A 19,218-nucleotide genomic window follows, 5' to 3' on the forward strand; every position below is an offset into this window, starting at 1 on the left:
AAATCCATTCCTATGCTAAGGCTTCTCCATAAAAGATAGTTTTTGCATTTGTTTTCCTCCTTCATTAAGCCAGAGAACTTGTCTGCATCAGCAGTAGTGACCCATGCTAATCACATCAGGGCAGAATCACTCCTGACTTGTGCAAACATCTGAGGTTGGGACCAGGATGTCCTCTGCAAGGTGTAGCTGGGATGATGAAAGAAATTATTACCTCATTCATTTGCTCCTTAGTGGATCGATTGCTTAACATGAGCTCCTCTAAGAGATCTTCATCTATTAAGCAGTAGAAGACAGCAGCAAAATAGATAAGGGCACTGATATACAGAGCACCTTTCACAATATTAGTAAAAATGAAAAAAATTACATACGTCCACCTTGGCTTGGTTCATGCTAATAGGAAATACAACAACCTGAAAGTATAAGAGGTGAAGAGATTCAGAAGTGAGAAGTAAGCTGGGGCTTTCCAAGAAGTAGAAGTCAGAAAGTGTGATGATTAAAACCAGTAGTTATTCAGAGTTCTTTATATAGTATAGAAAACTCCATATTAGTTTTAGGTGTATTACTCCGAATAACTATTAGGAATACTTTGTAAAAATACTGGTAATAATAACAATTTGCCCTAATTAATTAATTTCTAATGTAGTAAAAAAGGTGTTTTGCTTGGAGATATGCCCCTCTCTTTCAAGAGGCTAGTGTCTATGCTACAGTGTCCACGCCTAGCACTCCTCAAGACCCTCTTTGAAGTTTAGTCTCTCAGTTTAAGTTACATTTGATTTTTTCTCTATTACTCTGTTCTCCTGTTAGGGATCTTAAAGGTGAAATTTCAGTTTTGAATACTAATATTTGTTTTCTTGCTTGGTCATTATCTATATAAGGTAAATTTTATACTATTGCTATCTATAAATTATTTGTGTATTGCCTGTATTTCATTAATCTTCACCTTCTTGTTTTATTGTGTCAGCTCTTTTCACCTTTTCTTGTGAGACCCTAGTTACTCCGGGGCATGCTGCTTGAACTCTTGCGGTTTTTAGGTTGCAAATGAAGGTCAACAAAAAAAGCAACATACTCTATGTACTGGAGCCTTCCTAAAAGACAATGATCTGCACAAGCAATTCTCTTTACTTTGGTGCAACATTAAAAATTGTAGTCAGTTTCCTGCGCAGATAAGGGGTGTGAAGGAGATGGAGACAAAAACAGATAAGTTTTGTCTTTCTGCTGTTTCCTAGATCTACTTTAAACCAGTGTGCAATTTAATTAAAGTGATTCTGAATGTGGCAGCGGTGCAGAACCCAAAGTCACATACAGAAGCATTGACCTCAATTGTTCCATACACAGTTTAGCGAGCTTTTAGTGTCAAGAGTTAGAAATGACCTTTTGCTGCATTGGCTGCTCCCCCAGCTACTGTACAGTTAAATATGTTGGGCTGTGCATGAGGGCAGCAGAGGTGTAAACAAATGTCATTTTTTCCTGCCTCTGCCTGTGGTATTTAATCTCCGGCAGAGGAGACAAACAGATAGGTGCAGCTGATAACAAACTGAGGTAGCAACTTCTGTCTGACTCTGGCTGGGGAATTAGTTACCATCTGCCCACTGCCAGTAGAAGGCATGGGGCAACAGTCCCCATTAATTAGGTCAGCTAGGTTGGAGATGGCTGACTGGTGTTTGCCTTCTGCACAGGAGAGCACTCAAAGGAACTGCTTCACCGACAGGTAAATGGACATAATTGTCTTTGACAATGAATTCAGCAGAGGATGCCTGGACTCAGTCTAAAACAAAACACCTGAACAAGAGACGAAGCCTATGTAAAAATAATTGAAAAACAGTGTGTATGCAAATGAAAATTTCCCCAGGTACTTCTTACAAGCAGCATCACACACACTTAGACCTCAGCATCACACAGGCTGTAGAATTTCACCCACTGATTCATGCCTTGAGGCAGCAGACCTTTGAGAAAAGCATTCACAACAGATTTTGCGTACTGGGCAATTTAAGTGCGAAACCCAATCTTCTTTATCTTTTAAACTCATCAGTTTTAACAGCAGTAAACACTATCATATTTCTGGTGCCTAGAGCCTGGATGGAAAGGTAGAGCTTGCCAGAAACCAAACACCTCAGGTTCATAACAGTGTCAGTTGCTTCTGTGTTAAGAATATTTTGTTTTAACTATGCTGTAAAAGTGCACCCTGACAAATTTGGTTGTGGGCTTGATTCCCTTCATGCTGAGATGGGAAATGAGCTTAGGTTTCCCACTTCACCAGAGGCAGCCCATGAATCATGCAGGTCCTGTCATCTTCCCACCAGAAGGATCCCAAGGAACAAGGCAACTGCTTGATCGTTGGGAGAAAGCGCTTCACTACTCCCTTCCTGCAGAGAGCTGAGATGAAGACCCAAACCCGTACCCAACTTCTGTTTTGACTAGCTTAGGCTCCTTCCAACTGGCTTTTTAGAAACTCACCTAAGGTATTTGACTCCGTCCATGCCCTGTATGCAGGTGTGCCCATATGGAGCAATTGCTTCACACTTAAAATTTAAGCATCACAATGCTTAATTCCTTTAGCCAGCATGGCTTTATACAGAAGTTTTGAAAGGGAAGGAAATTTAATTTCAGTCTCTTGGACAAGCATTTCAACTACCAATCTTCTGTGTACTGCAGAGGGCTACTATCATCTGTCATGCACTTGGACTTGCCAAGCCTCACGAATTTATTCTTCAAGGATGCCACTATACTCTCAAACTGATGTGCCCTACCTCTAAAAGCACTGTATTAGTAAGAGCACGCAAGAACGTCAGTGAAAGACAAGCAGAGCCCAAAAAGGGAGTGCTGAACTAAGCTCAGTCAAGACAACTGCAAACATTTCCCTAAAACTTTATACTTCCCTGCAAACTTGCGATCAGCAGAACTTGCTTAAAAAGAGTCATGGTCCCTGACAAACTGGTTGAGATTACAAGAACAACATCCATCTTTTTAAAGAAAATTTAGGTAGCCCGGCTCTGAAGGGAAAGATTATAAAGTTGTAGATAATCACCGATGTAGAATTTAAATTCTTCAGCTCCTCTTACAATACTATAATCCTCAATATACGAGCCATATATATGAAAAGTATTAAAACACATAAATAGAAAGAAAGAAACATGAAAAAATCCAGCCATTAGCTCCACAAGCAAAGGCTTTCTAAAAGAGGTAGCAAGCACTCAGGAATGCTAGCAAGCTTGTGAAGCCAGAGAGATATCACTAAAATCCAGTGGAGATACCAATTTGTTATACCAGCTATATTTACCAGCAAAAGGTAAAGTGGGCAACCGAAGCTACAGACAAAAAGTTCTTAGGTTTGCAGCTTTGCCCAGACAGATTTATTTCCTACAAAGGCTTTTAAACAAAACAATCTGGCTGTTATGATTGAGTTCCCCTTTTTATAGGTCAAAGGATCTTGCAATCGTTAAATTTTCCCTTTCTAAATCATGTCCCATGACTCATAATTAGGTCCCCTTGCACAAACCTAAATAACTTTTCTCTTGCTTTGTTGGGAAGGTTGCTTTTTGTGGTTATTTCATAGAAAATAAAAAGCGAAACAACAATTAGACTGTAGTGTATGTAGATGAAAATACAGTGTTAAGTTATATTTCATTACTCTATTTATAATTAAAATTACTTGATAAGAATTCTTCTATTCTCTCCCCACTTGGAGAAAACTGTCACTTTACCCTTCAAACAGGACTGTCATTATATCAGAGATTGTTATAGCCCAAAGATATAAAATATAAGACAATCTATAACAATTTCCTGCTCCTTTTGGCTGCTTTTCCTATCATGCCTATAATATTACTGCAAACAGCATAGGAAAGTGGAGGTTAATTAGAAAACTAGTTAAAAAAGTTTTATTCCATTCAGTTGTTGAAGAATCACCAGTTAGAAAAAATAGCTCACCTGCAGTGATGTTGGGAGTCTTGCAGCCAGAATACTGGAAACTCCCAGGATTTTATATGAACATCTAGGCATTGGCAGAATAAGTAAATCCTACACAGAGATGGTGTGTCAGATTTTCCTGTGTTGCAAGTTACAACAAACCACATTACACCTGAAGCTGATGTCACTAGAATAGAGTTATTAGCCTTATTTCTCCTTACTTTTACATTTTCTCCCTCTTCCTGATAACACATCATTTCTTACTCAGACTAGTTTTTACAGCACTTATATCTTTCTTCACAGTTCTGTTCCATGGTAAAGATGGCTAGCAATTAATGATTGATAGGCTTCAATGTAGTTCTGACTGCTGCAGGAATTGTTGCTTGGACATACGACAACTGATTTCTCCTGCTCTATCATACAAATCTTGTAGAAATGCATTTATCTGTCACAGAGATCAGAATTTTTAAAAAATGTTAGATACCCGTTTTTTTTTCCAGTAAGCTGCAAAATGAAAATACATGCCTTTGCCTAGCATCTCACAGGTTGATAAAGATAGGCAAGTATTTTTCCCCCCAAAGTCACATGAAAATCAATTGCAAAACAAGGAATAGAATCAAAGCTGCTGCTCTAACAACAGAAATGATCAATTAGGAAAATCCAGAGTACAGTTTCTGTGTCCTTTGGACTTGTTACAGAAAGCTGAAAATGAAACTGGAGAGATCTGAATCAGCAATGGTACTGCAGAAGAAATTGAAAAGAACCTTTAAAAGATCTCAGCAAAGAGACAGCACACACTATGGGTACCAAGGACTACTGTACTCACATGCAACACATCCTACAATATGCTTTTTAAGCACATCAGTGATAGTTTTTACACTAGATTTGGAATATGAGCTGTCTTTTCCACAGTATTTCTTGAACATGGGCCACAGAAAGAAGGAAAAACATATAAAGGAAATGGAAGATAAGCTTTTCTTCTTGCAGAAAATTATGTTGCCTGATGTTGCAAAAGGAATACTACCGCTGTTGAAAAGCAAATTAAAAAAATTTAAAAACCACCCCAAAACCAGATGATAGCTACTAACTATATTCTAGTCATGGGGATTTAGTAGCATGGATAAGAACTATTTTATGTACAGAGGTTTGGTAGTATAGTACCTAAAGTTTGCAGAATCATTTGCCATTTTCTATAAATGTCCTTCCATGATATATGATGCATGCTGCCATTGAACTCTGAAATCTTCAAAAACCATCACAAACTCAGAATGAAAAGCCTGCAGTTCTTTCCTTTAGAAGCTGAGGTGACCAATGTTAACTCAGGCCCCACAGGCAGGCACAGCCCTCACTGTCCTGTAGTACTTAAGCGGGGCCAGGCTGGGGACAAGTTCCTTCAACTGTTGAGTGATCATCAGACAAAACAAAGTGACAAACCAAATCTGAGATAAATCCAGGAAGCACTTTCTCCATCCGTCCGTTCATCTCTGGGTATTGCAAAGTGGTTTTGCACTGGGAGGAGGCCCCTGACCTCCTTCTAAACTGTGGCTGTGAACTGCTCTGTAAGGTGCTGTTTGAGAGGCCACAACATCAGATAAAAGTGTTGTAGGAAGAATCAGACAGTTTAGAGCAACTTCTTGGGGGGATGGGAGGTGATGTGACCCACCTTGGTGAAACAGGATGACTCCCTGCAAGAGGTGCAGATCTGCTATGGAATCCATTGACACACAAGCTACCAAAACCAGTTGGGATTAGATAAGGGGCTGCAAGGAACACTTTGGTGTTTGAGGGGGCTGTTTGATACAAGCACTGGAGTCACAGGCCCAGATGAACTTGGTCACACCTGTCCATAATATGGGCCATCAGCAGTTCTGGGTAATTAGGTGCTGTGTCTTCCAGCAGCTTCCATGTCCAGTTGACCACAGTATCAATGTTTGCAGTGGTCCAACGGGGACATTCTTCCAGGCTGATGGAGGCTGTGTCAGCACAATGCTATGCAATGTGCAGGTTACGCAGCAACCTGGTGAACTTCTACAGTGAGGTCATCTTCTGCTGTGAATGCAGTCAAGCATCCCAGAAAAGAGAGACAGGTTGCATAAAAGAGGTGTGTCTCTGAATCAAGTAATCTTTCATGGCAAGGCATTTACCTTGCTTTTCTGTATGTGAAACTGAAGGGGAAGTACAAAAAGAAAAGGCCTAGAAGGCAAGGTGAAGGTGAGGAGAGGCACTTCACCCCTTTCTAGCATTTCAGGTTCTGGTACACGGTCATCACCACTGTGATAACTTTTCCTTCTTTGAGAAGATGTCATCACTCCTCATCAGCAGCTTTGACCACCAGATAATTACACTGGTGCTTTAGAAAACTGCTGAATCCTGTTTTTTAACTTACCTCTTCTATGGAATCACCTCTATGTGGGAAATATGTCAAAGATCCTAAGGAGAGCTGAAGAGAAAGTAGTCTATGAATTTATCACAAATAAGCATTTAGCAGAGGCATTGCTTCATGCTGTTCTCAAGAACTGAAAGCTCAGAAGACATTCAGCTCACAATTTAATCCAGTTCTCTGTAGAGCATAAATAGAAGAATACCAGCAGTTGCAAAATACAGCAAATGCCCACCTTTTCTGTCACAGCTTATTCTGAGAACACTTACTAGAATCTTTATTTATCTCAAACACAAGGCTTGAGTGAGATGCCAGGGAACAGCAAGATTGGGGTGACAGGGACAGGCTCCTCTGACTGCCTGGTGATCATCAGACAGGGCAAGGTGCTAAATTCAATCCCGGAATCCAGACAGCAAGTCAGGACTACCTACACCATGGGTCAGACGGGCAGAGGATCCATCTCTGGGGGATCTGGGTGCCGGTGGTCAGGGCAGTTAAGGCCTGCTGGCACACTCCATGCCCCTGAAAAAGACCATCTGAATTTCATAAATTCCCGTGTAAGGTTTTGTGCTTGATGGCCAAAGCTGCATCACATCTTCACAGCAGCCTTTCACATAGACAACATTGCTGATGGCTTCTCATGAGAAAATACAGCTTTCACAAGAGAGAGTGGTCAGGCATTGGAATAGGCTGCCCAGGGAGGTGGTCGAGTCACCGTCCCTGGCTGTGTTTAAGGGACGTTTAGATGGGGTACTGAGGGATATGGTGTAGGGGAGGACTTTGTAGAGTAGGGTGGATGGTTGGACTCAATGATCCCAAGGGTCTCTTCCAACCTGAATGATTCTATGATTCTATTACACAGACAAAAAAATGTGCAAGAAGCTCTTCCCTAAATTGAATGTCCTAGTCCCCCTATAACCCTTGACTGAGTTTATTCTAACCCCTGTAAATTGCTTACAAAGAGACAAGTCACACACAGATGTGTACATGTTTTCACTTACAAATCCTGATCCTCCTCCTGCAAAATCTGCCTTTGCCAAAACTGTCCACTCTCAGTGTATGTAGCCTCAGTTATCACTTATTTCTTCCCATGATTTAGTGAGAAGATCTGGAACAGGAAGGTGAATGAGGATCTTTGCAAGTTATCATATCCTGGTGGGAAATTGAACTTTCATGCTACTTTGAGCATGGTCCAGTGTAGATCCGCACTTCCAGCAACATGTTTACCAGCCTGACCTGGCAGTTGCTGAAATCCAAGTAAATGGAGATAGGAAACTGTATTAGGTGGCTATCATGGGATGAATGTCCTGAACTAACCCACAATTAGAAGACTGCTGCTGAAACATGCAGTGTGAACTCCATCCCGGAGCGTGATGGTGGTTTTTCAGGTAAGGGCAATTTAGGCTGCCTGATATCCACTGAGATGTGTTCAAGCAACAGTACCTGAATATCTGCTCATTTGCAGCAAGTTCAACAACATAATCTTTTCGGGAGTTTTCAGTCTCTGGCTGGATATTGATTGCTGTCCAATATTAGCTATATGTGGCACCTACATAACTTAAGAGTTTTGTTCTGACTATCAAGGTTTTTTCATATCTAAAGACTTCAGAAGCGGTCTCTCTACCTACTGACGTATCTGGGGAGAGAAGAAAGGAGAGTATTTATAAATACATCTTAGGATGGCTTGTCATCCCCTAGCACAGAATCCCCAGAACACCTGAGGGCTTTCCCTACACAAATTTGCATGTCTCTGCATGCTGCAGAGAGAGCTTAGGGGACAATAAGTTTGCATAGTATAGTTTGTATACATACATGTTATGTGTGTGTGCATATAGATAGATGTATAGAGATAGATATATAAGTATATATTTACTATGTACCAGAAACAAACCTTGATAAAACTTTGTTAGTGATTTGGGCCACCTGATGATAATTTCAGCTGTCTTAATATGCATCTTAGTATAAACTTGCTATCTGGTCAGCAGAGATGACTATAGGACATTTTCGTGAGATGTAAAGCTTAAAATGAATGAGCCCTGGCAGCATATTCTGAGACATATTGACATTATCTGTTGGCATGAAAAGAGCAATGTTACAAGCAAATCAAATGTGATCTGGCTTGGTCATCCTTCCTTTGTTTAGCTTTTCAGATTTCACAAACAGACCCTGGAAAATGAGGAAGAAGGACTGGCAGGAGCAAAAAGCAATAACAATGAAAATTCAGCACAGCATTCTGCCACCGATTCCCCTGACCTCCCCAATGTATGTGTTGGGAAGCAAGGCTTGGTGACAGTCAGTGCTGCTGAAACATGGAATTGATGCTGTAGTCACTTGGCCCAGATCTAACAAAATGTCTCTGGTCTTTCTGGATTTGGTGAAACCTAAGTGGGGACGGTAGGCTGAACCTACACAGGGGACCTTGTCTACTTAAAAACTCTTCAGAAATTCATAGTTCTACAATTCTAATAATGCATTTTAACCTCTTCGAAAAAGTCTTTAGAGTGTCAACAGTTGCACTAGTACTGAATCTTATGGAATTCTTTCCCTTGTCAAAAGAGAGATGTACTACTAAGGAAGGTTACTGGTATTAAGCCATGGCTCTTCTCTGCTTTAGAAGCAGATGAAGAGATAGGCCAACAGCTCTTGTGCCTCACTCCATAAACTGCTAAGAAAAAAATTGGATTTAAAAAGTGTAAATAAAAACATGAGATGATTTGATGATTGGTATCAATCTGTAACGTCTAATATTGTGGAGAAAATACTTAATTTTCAAGTGTAAATTTGAATCATTGAATTCTTTCCCTGTAAGCAGTGAACAGAAAAAAAAAAAAACAAAACAGAAGAAAAAACTCATGATCTTTTAGGTTTGGAATTATTTCAAATGATAGCTATTGAAATCTGTCAGCACGTGAAAACATCTCATGGGTACCTACATAAAAACTGAAATAATCAGTAATGCATCTGATAGTACGGTACTACAACCATTTAAAACATACATCTTGCTAGAGAGCATAGTACAATGTGTCTTTGCAACTTAAATCTAATTTTTATGTTGTAGAGGTTACAGCACACTATGGTTTGACCAGAAAGTCATAACCCAGTACCACTACGGATGCTAATTCCTCCTCAGTGAAAGCAAAAGCAGAAATGTTGCCATTTGTTTTGTGTAAGAGAGATGGAAGTGGGCACAGTGCACTGAGATTAATTAGTAGAAAGGGCCTGCTCTGCGTTGTGTGCTCCTAATCTGTGCTAACAAGAACCATTCTCTGCCATTAGGATGAGTTAGGGAGAGTGAAATTGTCTCTGTATGTTATTATATTCTACCACTTCAAACAGAATATAGCAACTGGGCATGTGGAGAACCAGCCACAGAAAGTGATGATTAATTCCAGTGAATTGAAATTGCCCTGCATCAGCGCATAAATTACTTCTAATGTCATGTATTCTTTCCAAGGTTGACAATCCATCACACCCACACACTTCACTGACACACAGCATTCAGTTAGATTAAAAAAAATAATATATTGAGTACAGCCAATTAAAGGAAACTAAACGATTTGTGGAGCCGTTTCTTACCATGGGAAATAAATCAATATATTCCAGGTTTATTCCTCTCTTGCTACTTTCTTCAGGGATTAATTTTGATTTGACGGGAGAGGCTATTTAGAGTCTGAAAACAAAATTGTAATGGCACTTCAACAGTTATGCAATCTCTTCATCCGAGAGAGTCTTCTCCACCTTCAAATACCATTTATAAGCTGTTTGATTGCACAGTGAATCATTTTGGTTTTCCTCGGTGTGAGAGAGAACAAAGAGATATCCCCTATTCAGCGACAACAGAAAACAGAAATCACATTGAAAGTAACCACAGTGTGCCACATACTCTGTTTCTAAAAATATATGTACTAGGAGTATTTCTGGATACTATCTAGTAGAAAAGATTTAAATAAGCACATGAGATAAATCATTCTCCAACAGATACATTTAAGTTTTGAACTAAAAAGAGGTTTCGTTCTTCTTTGGTGTGTCTTGGAGAGGAAGGAAGATGGAAGGAAAGGAAATGGAATTATACTGAGTTGTTGTTTTGTTTTATGTAAACACCCACATAACATCTTGCATGCATTACCGCAAATGACCATCAAGGTCAAGAAAATGGTGCATTTCAGGAAGAGCAGAAAAAGTACACACATAACACCTTGCATAGTTGGGAGAATTATATCCTCTTCCAAGAAAGGAAGAATGGTCTGCATTCTGGCATGAACATAAAACCTAGTATCAGCTGTTTGTAGCCTATTTTAACCGTGTTTATGAACAGATCTATTATACAAGATTATACAAGCAACAAGTGCTCCCTCTAGTGACTTTGTGGAATTCAGTATTATAACTGCTTGAAGGTACGGACGAGAAAGTTTATAGGTAGAAGTGCTATCTTCTATTAGACTATCTGTTGAAGTCAGAAAAAAAGATATAAGCTTTTAGATATGCTAGATGGTTTTCAAGATCAGTAGCACAATGTGTTTGTCAGAGTTGGGGACAGACAACGTCTTACAGTAAAAACCAGATTTATATACACTCTGAGAGGCTGAGGGAACTGGGGTTATTCAGCCTGGAGAAGAGGAGGCTGAGGGGAGACCTTATTGCTCTCTACAACTACCTGAAAGGAGGGTGTAGAGAGGTGGGGGTCTTCTCTCAAGTCACAGGCGACAGGACAAGAGGAAATGGCCTCAAGTTACGCCAGGGGAGGTTCAGGCTGGATATTAGGAAAAATTTTTTCACTGAAAGGGTTATCAGACATTGGAATGGGCTGCCCAGGGAGGTGGTTGAGGCACCATCCCTGGAGGTGTTCAAAAGACGGGTTGATGTAGTGCTGGGAGGTATGGTTTAGTGATGATGCTCCTTGTTTGTTGTGTGGGTGTCTATTTTTGTCAGTTAGGTTGATGGTTGGACAAGATGATCTTTAAGGTCCCTTCCAACCTAGAAGATTCTGTGATTCTGTGATTCTTGCATCTGAATACTGTCCCTTACTGATGTTTACTTTGCCTGTTCATCCGTCCTCTTCCTGGTAAGTGTGATACCAGGACGATTGATTGATGATTGTGATTGATGCTTGATTACATCTTTTAAAAGTTATGCACATTATCACTACTCCTTCTTGCCCATGTGTTTTACAATATTATTAAATACTTGCTTGTAACAGTTCTTTTGAGTATATCAGAACAACAGTTTATGAAAGCCGTCATGGTTATGGCTGATGCCAGGGCATGGGTAACCTCAATTCTGGCATTTTGTAACTTTTCAGAGCATTGATTTAATCTTTTAGTTTAAAAATACAGAGTATTTAATTCTGGCAGGGTCTCGGGGAGGGGGTGGGGTGCTATCATTATGCACAGTATTCAAAATCTTTGCCATACACAGGGTCTCACTGCGCTGCTACCGAAACCCTCTGGAACGTAACTAGATCTGCTTTATGCGCTCCTGAGGAGAAGGTGTGACATAATATGCAGGGGCTCTCAGACTATAAAACACTAACTATTTCAAACTGTTGTGCAGTAGCAGCAGCTCCCAATTCTGCCTTTATACTTAATACTTAATTAAACCATAAAAGAAACAGAGTAGGGCCAGCAGTTACCAGCACCTGTGGTGTGAAGCAGCACCTCTGCACAACAGCTATGGCCCTGCTCCAGCTGCTGGACTGATGGTGACCTCCTGTGCTGCTTTTATTGATGCTTCAAAGTCATTATTTCCACTCAGCAGTTAGCACCAGCCTGCCGCTGAAGCTTAGTGCAGTCCCAGTTTCTCAACTGGTGGGAGCTTTCCCGAGGTGGGACCTGGTGCCTCTTTTAAAATGCTGGAGCAGAGGCAGAAAGGTGCTGCGGTGGCTGAGCCTCTGGATGCGGGCAGGAGGTTGGCAGCAGCAGCAGGAACAGCTTGTGGGCTAAGGATGAGCAGCAGAAGTTGAGACAGGTAGGCAGGGGCAGGCAACTACAGCCCCAGTGTTGAAAGTGGGGTTCTCTGAGAATGGGGGAGCACACATCTGCAGGGTGCTGGCACAGGGAACGGAGGCAGCCCTTCTCCTGTGTGTATGTGGCAATTTCTGCATCCTTCACTGGCAGCAAACCCAAGCAGAAAGGGAAATCTTTTCCCATTCAGATGCCAGTTGATTAAATAATTCCTGGATATTGGGAACACCTGATACAGATTCGGAACCCTGAATTGAGGTGTCTGCCTGCAGATAGCTATTTGTAAACCAGACACAGGATTCTGCTTCCTGGCATAGGGGTTTAGAGTGTATCAAGATGCTCAAGGGTACTGGAGATATCAGGGAAGGTGCAGCAGGCTCAAACCAGGATTTGAGAAGACTCACACTCTCCCAAAGCGATAGCCAAAACTGAAGCAGCACCCAGACCCCACAGCCCCTAAGATGACACCAAAGGCTCAATTGAGTTGTCAAACTCATGAGACAGGATGCTGTAGGGTATCCATCATCATATGCAGCTTGTTGTCCCTCCACAGGGTTTGAGCCTGGCACTCACCAACCAATTATCACATACAATTGAAACTTTATTTATTTCTGCGCAGAAGAGAGTGTTAGGCAATCAGTCACAAAGTTAGCATGCTCAGACAAGGCACAGCTGACTTCTATACATTTAGCTTATTGAGAAAAAAGTTCGTTGATAAATTAGCTATCGTTCAAAGCATTACATAATTACAAACTACAGCACATACGCTAATTCATTCCAGGTCATTATACAAAGGCAATCTAACATTAGCATGTCCTGGTTTGAGGTATAAGAGAACCAATCTTCTTTTCAGTAACTTTACTTTTCAGCTAAGCCTCTTCTAACTAACTCTATGAAATTAATGGCATATTCTTCAGACTGTGCCTGCTACCGGAGTGATAAGGCCTGATGTTTATAGTTGATGCCAAGCGATGGTATGGAGAGAGGCTCTTGCTCATATTTGTTGCTATAACAACCAAGGTCAGCTAACTTTGCTATGTGCCAGGATGGAGAGGTGGGAGAAGAAGAAGGTAAAGGGGCCGCACCTGTGGGGAGTAGGGGACAGGACAGGTGACCCAAAAGTGACCAACGGGGCATTCCATCCCACCTGCATCATGATTAGTTAAGGGATCAAAGGGGTCAGCCTCTTTCTTCAGTGGCCAGCATCCCAGGAGGACTCTGAGTCTGCCTTTGATCCTGGTAAGTGTGTTCCTGAATCTCGATCTGGAATCCAGTTCCCAAACATTGAGTCCAGTCTGGGATTTTCCCAGTGCCTGCCAGTGTCATGATTGTCATCTTGGGAGCTCGATATGGGTTTTGTATATCTCATATGTATTTCATTATTTTCTTCTTATTATTATGTATTCTTTTTATTATTTTATTATTAATATTTCCTTAAAGTAGTTCATTTTCTTTTTCAACCCATAAGTTCTCTCTTCCTCTCATTATCTCTCCTCTCCTCTAAAGCAAGGTGCTCTTCCTTCTCTGAAGGGAGAGAGGTCAAAGAGAGAATCTGTCTTTCGTTCAGTGGCCGTTCCAGTCCAAACCACGATGGTATATAAGATCTCTTCCCAGGAGTGTGATTTTTACCACACTAATAAGGCTCAGCTTACTTTAGGCTGCCGGAAACAGGTGAAGTTGGCACTTGCTACCCTCCAATCTATCTTCTATTCTTATAATTAATTGTTCTGTTTACTTCCTAATTTTGTAGTTAAACGCTCTGCCTACCTTCTAATCTTGTCGCTAAATACTGTCTGTTTTCTATTACAGTTAATTGTTCTGTGACCCCACATACATCTATCCTCCCATGTACTCGTCCATCCATGGACACACTCATCCACGCATCCATGGACTTACCCCACCATGTGACCCACCCATGTGACCACAAGCTAAGAGTGTACTCAGCTGTCCTGTAGGTCATGTGCCATATTTTCCAGAGCCATGTATGTAGCAGGGATATCTTATGGCATCTTGCATAGCACTAGTCACTCATGTTTATGCAAATAAAATTATGCCTTATTGATTTGTGCCATTCTTTCACAAATACCGAGTTTGGATTTGTTTCCAAAAAAAAGCACAAAATGTTGGAAATGTGTGGTAAGCACCAAGTTGGAGGCTGTCTTCCTGGGTGGATGGTGAACATGGAGGCTCTGTTCCCCAGGCTGTGAGGTGGCTTTTGGCAGGGTGAGACCTTATCACTCTCTACAACCACCTGAAAGGAGGTTGTAGAAAGGTGGAAGTCGAATGTCTTCTCCCAAGTAACAGGTGATAGGACAGGAAGAAATTGCCTCAAGATGCACCAGGAGAGGTTTAGGAGGGACATGCATCTTTTTAGTCTGGAGAAGACGGAGGGGGGGATCTGATCAATGCCTATAAATACTTAAAGGGTGGGTGTCAAGAGGATGGGGCCAGTCCTTTTTCAGTGGTGCCCAGTGACAGGTCAAGAGGAAATGGGCACAAACTTGAACATAAGAAGTTCCATTTTAAAATGAGGAGGAACTTTTTCATTTTGAGGGTGGCAGAGCACTGGAACAGGCTGCCCAGAGAGGTGGTGGAGTCTCTGTCTGTGCAGACATTCAAAACCCACCTGGGCATGTTCCTGTGCAACCTGCTCTGGGTGGACCTGCTTTTGCAGGGGGGTTGGATGAGATGATCTCCAGAGGTCTCTTCCAACCCTATCATTCTGTGACATTAGGAAAAAATTCTCCACCAAAAGGTTTGCCAGGCTTCCCTGGGACCAGGCTGCCTGGAGAAGTGGCAGAATCATCATCCCTGGAGGTGTTTAAAATACGTGTAGATGCCGTGCTGAGGCACACCGTTCAGTGGGGGACTTGGCAGTGCCCGGTGAACGGTTGGACTCAACGACCATAAAGGTCTCTTCCAACCAGAACGACGCTACGATGCCATGCCCGCGTGCCCCAGACCGCTAGAAGCAAAGGGTGAAAATCACCTCGGAGGGAAACAGGCCCGGAGGCACACGCTGGTTGTACGCGTCAACTCCCTGTGTGGGGCGGCAAGAACCGCGGGCCCAGCCGCCATGTCCGCGTCGAACCCGAGCCTGCCCCCTCTCTCCCGCCCCGCCGCCAGGCGGCGCCCTCCCGCCGCTGCCATAGAGCGAGCGACCGCCCGCCCCGCCCCGCGAGACTTCCGCCAAGGCGGAAGCGGAAGCGGCCCCGGCGGTGCGCGGGGCGGCAGGGCCCGGGGCGGGCGGCTGTTACCTGTGGGGCTGAGCCGCTCTGCCGGCTGCCGGTGAGGCGGGCGCCGGGAGGATCCCCTCGCCGGGAGGAGGATAGGGTAGGGGAGGAGGAGGCGGCCAGCGGGGCGCCGCTGGGCTCCGGCGGCCGGAAAACGCGTAGGGGAGCCGGCGGGGGAGGGTGCGGGTAACTCAGCCCAACCCGGCCCGGCCCGGCCCGGCCCGCTGTGGGATCTCTCCGCTGCCGTCTTCCCGAGGCCTCTCCCCGCCGCCCGGGCTCCTCCCGTGGGGCTCAGCTGCCGGCCTTCCCGCGGGAGGGGTCGCGGTCGCTGTCTCCGGCGGGGCTGAGGGCTCTCCCCCGCCTCCTCCGACGCTGCCGAGGAGGGAGGGCGGCGGGGCTTTTTCGCTTCGGAATAACAGGGGACGGTTTTCTCTCGTTGCAGACGCCTTCCAAGCCTTCCCGCTGGAGAACGTGGGGCCCCGCCTCGGGCACTAGCCTGCTGGGGTTCACTGCTTGTTAAGTAGACTTCAAAGCGGTGTGGCATCGCTCCGCCAGTCCCTTCCTTCCGTAAAAAAGGGTAGCTGCTTTCTGAGCCATCACATACCAACTTCATGTATTCCTAAGATTATCATCAGCTGCTTGGGTTTTTGTTGTTTTTTTTTTTCTGAGGCCTTACTGAGTTTTAATTACTTATAGGTTCTAGTGGTTATAAAGTAATTTAAGATGTTTATACTGCTTGGTTTTAACTGTCTAATTGACTCTTGTATTAAGAGACATTGGTTTAACTTGGGAATGGTTAAATGGCCAAAGAATTCAATTATTTACGGATAAGGGCTGTTTTATTTTACTACTGTTGGCCTGCAACTTAAACTTGCATCTTTTATTTTTTTTTTATCCTATGCTTTTTCTGTGTTATGGCTGCTGCAACAATAGTTCATGATACATCAGAAGCTGTAGAGCTCTGTGCTCCCTGTGGGTTATATCTTAAACCCATTACAAAAATGACCATCAGTGTGGCACTTCCTCAGCTGAAACAACCGGGAAAATCCATTTCGAACTGGGAAGTGATGGAAAGATTGAAAGGGATGGTGCAAACTCATCAGTTTTCCACTCTGCGGATTTCTAAAAGCACAATGGATTTCATCCGGTTTGAAGGAGAAGTTGAAAATAAAAGTTTGGTTAAATCTTTTCTGGCATGCCTTGATGGCAAAACAATAAAGCTGAGTGGCTTCTCTGACATCTTAAAAGTCCGTGCTGCGGAATATAAGATTGACTTTCCTACTAGACATGACTGGGACTCGTTTTTCCGTGATGCAAAAGATATGAATGAAACTTTGCCCGGGGAAAGGCCAGACACGATCCACTTAGAGGGCTTGCCTTGTAAGTGGTTTGCAGCAAAGGACTCTGGCTCGGAAAAGCCAAGTGAAGAAGTCCTTATAAAAGTTTTCCAGAAGTTTGGAGAAATACGTAACGTGGACATACCCATGCTGGACCCTTACAGAGAAGAAATGACTGGCAGAAATTTTCACACTTTCAGTTTTGGAGGTCATTTAAATTTCGAAGCTTATGTTCAATATCGGGAATATGCGGGTTTCATTAAGGCCATGAACGCCCTGCGAGGGATGAAGCTGATGTATAAAGGCGATGATGGCAAAGCAGTGGCTTGCAATATAAAGGTGAGAACCTGGGCTTTTTTTTATGGGAACGCATGTGAAAGACCAAATACAGCTAAATGTTATTTCCCTAGTGCTTAAAACCTACATCTACGTACAGTAGTGATGACAGCAGGTGACATTAACAGCACTAAGGTAGTTCCATGGAACAGCCATAACAAAATTTGTAAAGGAAAATGGAATGTTGTCTTAGACTATGCAAAGTGGGTGGGCTTTTGCTGCTTCTTTTTTTTTTTTTAACAAGACGGTTCTAGAAAAGAAAACTGCTTGATAGAAGGACCAAGTATATGAACATAATCTGGTAATTTTTTTATAAAGTAATGTGTACTTATAAATCTTGTCATTTCATTTAAAATTTTAATTTCGAACAAGTTCAGACTTGACCAGAAGGCTAACTTTAAAGTGCATTGTTCTGTCTTGTGTTCACTACAAAGAGAAATTTTGGGGGAGAATTTCACAGCTTCTGTATTTGGTCCCAGCATTGGTAATGAGGTCTGCCACACAAGTGTCAGAACTGTGGAGTTTAATGGCATGTGGCCTGTACGGCCTGGGGAATACACAGTTAATCATTAGTATGTTGTATGTACAGAAAGGTGTGCAAAAATTTAAATGGCAATGTTAATCTGTAGCACAGTTTCCTGTGAATGCAGTGTTCTTAATTCATAATATTTACATACTGAATTTTCGAGATTTTTTTTCTGTAACCTCATTGTCTTAGAAAATGTCACTGTGACAGGAGAGAACAAGACAGTCTGTTCAGATGTATCTTTGAAAGCATGACCTTAAGGAAACTTGCTCTGATAAGTTTGGAGTCACTGTGCTCTTACGTATTGATGGAGTGCAATGTTTGCAGATGTATTTTAGTATGCTCAATAGTTACTCATCAAATCAGACAGTGTATTTCAGGAAAAAAGCTTTGAGTATTTCTTTGTGTAATGTGGGAATATGCAAATACTTATTCAAGTTTTAGTTTGGTTGATATAAGTAAAATACCCTAGTCTTTTATTATCTAAGTTTGTCAGTTGGAGCATAGAAACATTTTGTACCTTGACCCTCGAGGTTTTCAAGGGGATGTGAAATTCAAACTGTCACTTACATGCAGGGGTCAGGGTTCCCAAATTTAGTTTGGCTGTGCAAGAGGGAGCATGCTTTCCTGGCAGCTGCCCTGGAGGTTGATAGGAAAGAGAGATGGCTGTGTTTGTAACTGAGCTGACAGGATGGATCTCTTTCATAGGAGATCACAACACCTTGTCTGTTTCTACCTGCCTGTCCTTTAGCCTGCTAGTGAAACATCGTTTTTTCATCGAACCGGGGTGAATTAAACTGCAGAATATGTGCTGCTTGTTCTCTGCCCATGGTTCATGACGATGGGCATGTGGGAATGTATTATGGACCCTCTGCCTGCCTGTACAGGCACTGGTATCTAGAGTGGGAGATAAGACACCAGGGCTGTGATCTCTACTGGTATCCTGTTCCAGCATGCAGCTGGACATGGTTAAGGTGAACCTCATTGCTCAGGTGTGTCTGACTTCCTTTTCTCTTATGTTTGCAGTCTCAAACTTGGAGCTTCAGCCCAGCGTACCTCAGTTCAGGAATCTTGGTGTTAGAATTGGTGGGGAAGCACTTGCAGAGTTTCTTCTGCTGACCTGAAGGATCACGGTGTTAGGCAGAAAGGGAGGCCTTTATTAAAGCCCATTTCTGCCTAATGCTGCACAGTCCCTAATAGCATGCAGGAGTTGAAAGAGTTCTGTTTGCTCTTGTTCTGACAGGTTGAAAACATTGGACAGCCAGGGCCTAAACCATGCTAGGGTTGATTTTTGGATGTCAAACACACAAAAGTGTAAACTGGTACCTCATTGTGCTAGTGGACGGGCATTTTGGACAGGCATTTAGTTCCCAGTTATCTGGCTGTAGTACTTGGGTTCTTCCTCTGAGCACGTAGAAAAATTCCATTTGTTTTGCAAAAGGATTTATATTTCTGATCCTATTTATACACTGTGGTAGGTTAAAATTGTTTGGGATTTTGCAGGTTGTTGGGAGATTTTTTTTTTTTTTTTTTTAGTTTAAAA

General features: G+C 42.6%; 1 protein-coding gene across 2 annotated transcripts in view; it reads left to right on the top strand.

Annotated features, from left to right (window-relative positions):
* The first annotated feature begins 15,452 nt into the window (after nt 1-15,452).
* The window catches only part of AKAP17A (A-kinase anchoring protein 17A), an 8,885-nt gene continuing 5,119 nt past the window's right edge, over nt 15,453-19,218 (top strand). The window contains exons 1-3 of one of the 2 annotated variants that reach the window (XM_014960367.1): nt 15,453-15,576; nt 15,919-16,053; nt 16,410-17,152. In XM_014960367.1, coding sequence (XP_014815853.1) covers nt 16,478-17,152 — 675 coding nt within the window. In that variant the 5' untranslated portion in view covers nt 15,453-15,576; nt 15,919-16,053; nt 16,410-16,477. Of the gene's footprint in view, nt 15,577-15,918; nt 17,153-19,218 lie in introns of both variants that reach the window. The other variant, XM_014960366.1, reaches the window with a different exon arrangement.

The sequence above is a fragment of the Calidris pugnax genome, unplaced genomic scaffold, assembly GCF_001431845.1.
Source record: "Calidris pugnax isolate Ruff unplaced genomic scaffold, ASM143184v1 scaffold188, whole genome shotgun sequence".
NCBI classification, from domain to species: Eukaryota; Metazoa; Chordata; class Aves; order Charadriiformes; family Scolopacidae; genus Calidris; species Calidris pugnax.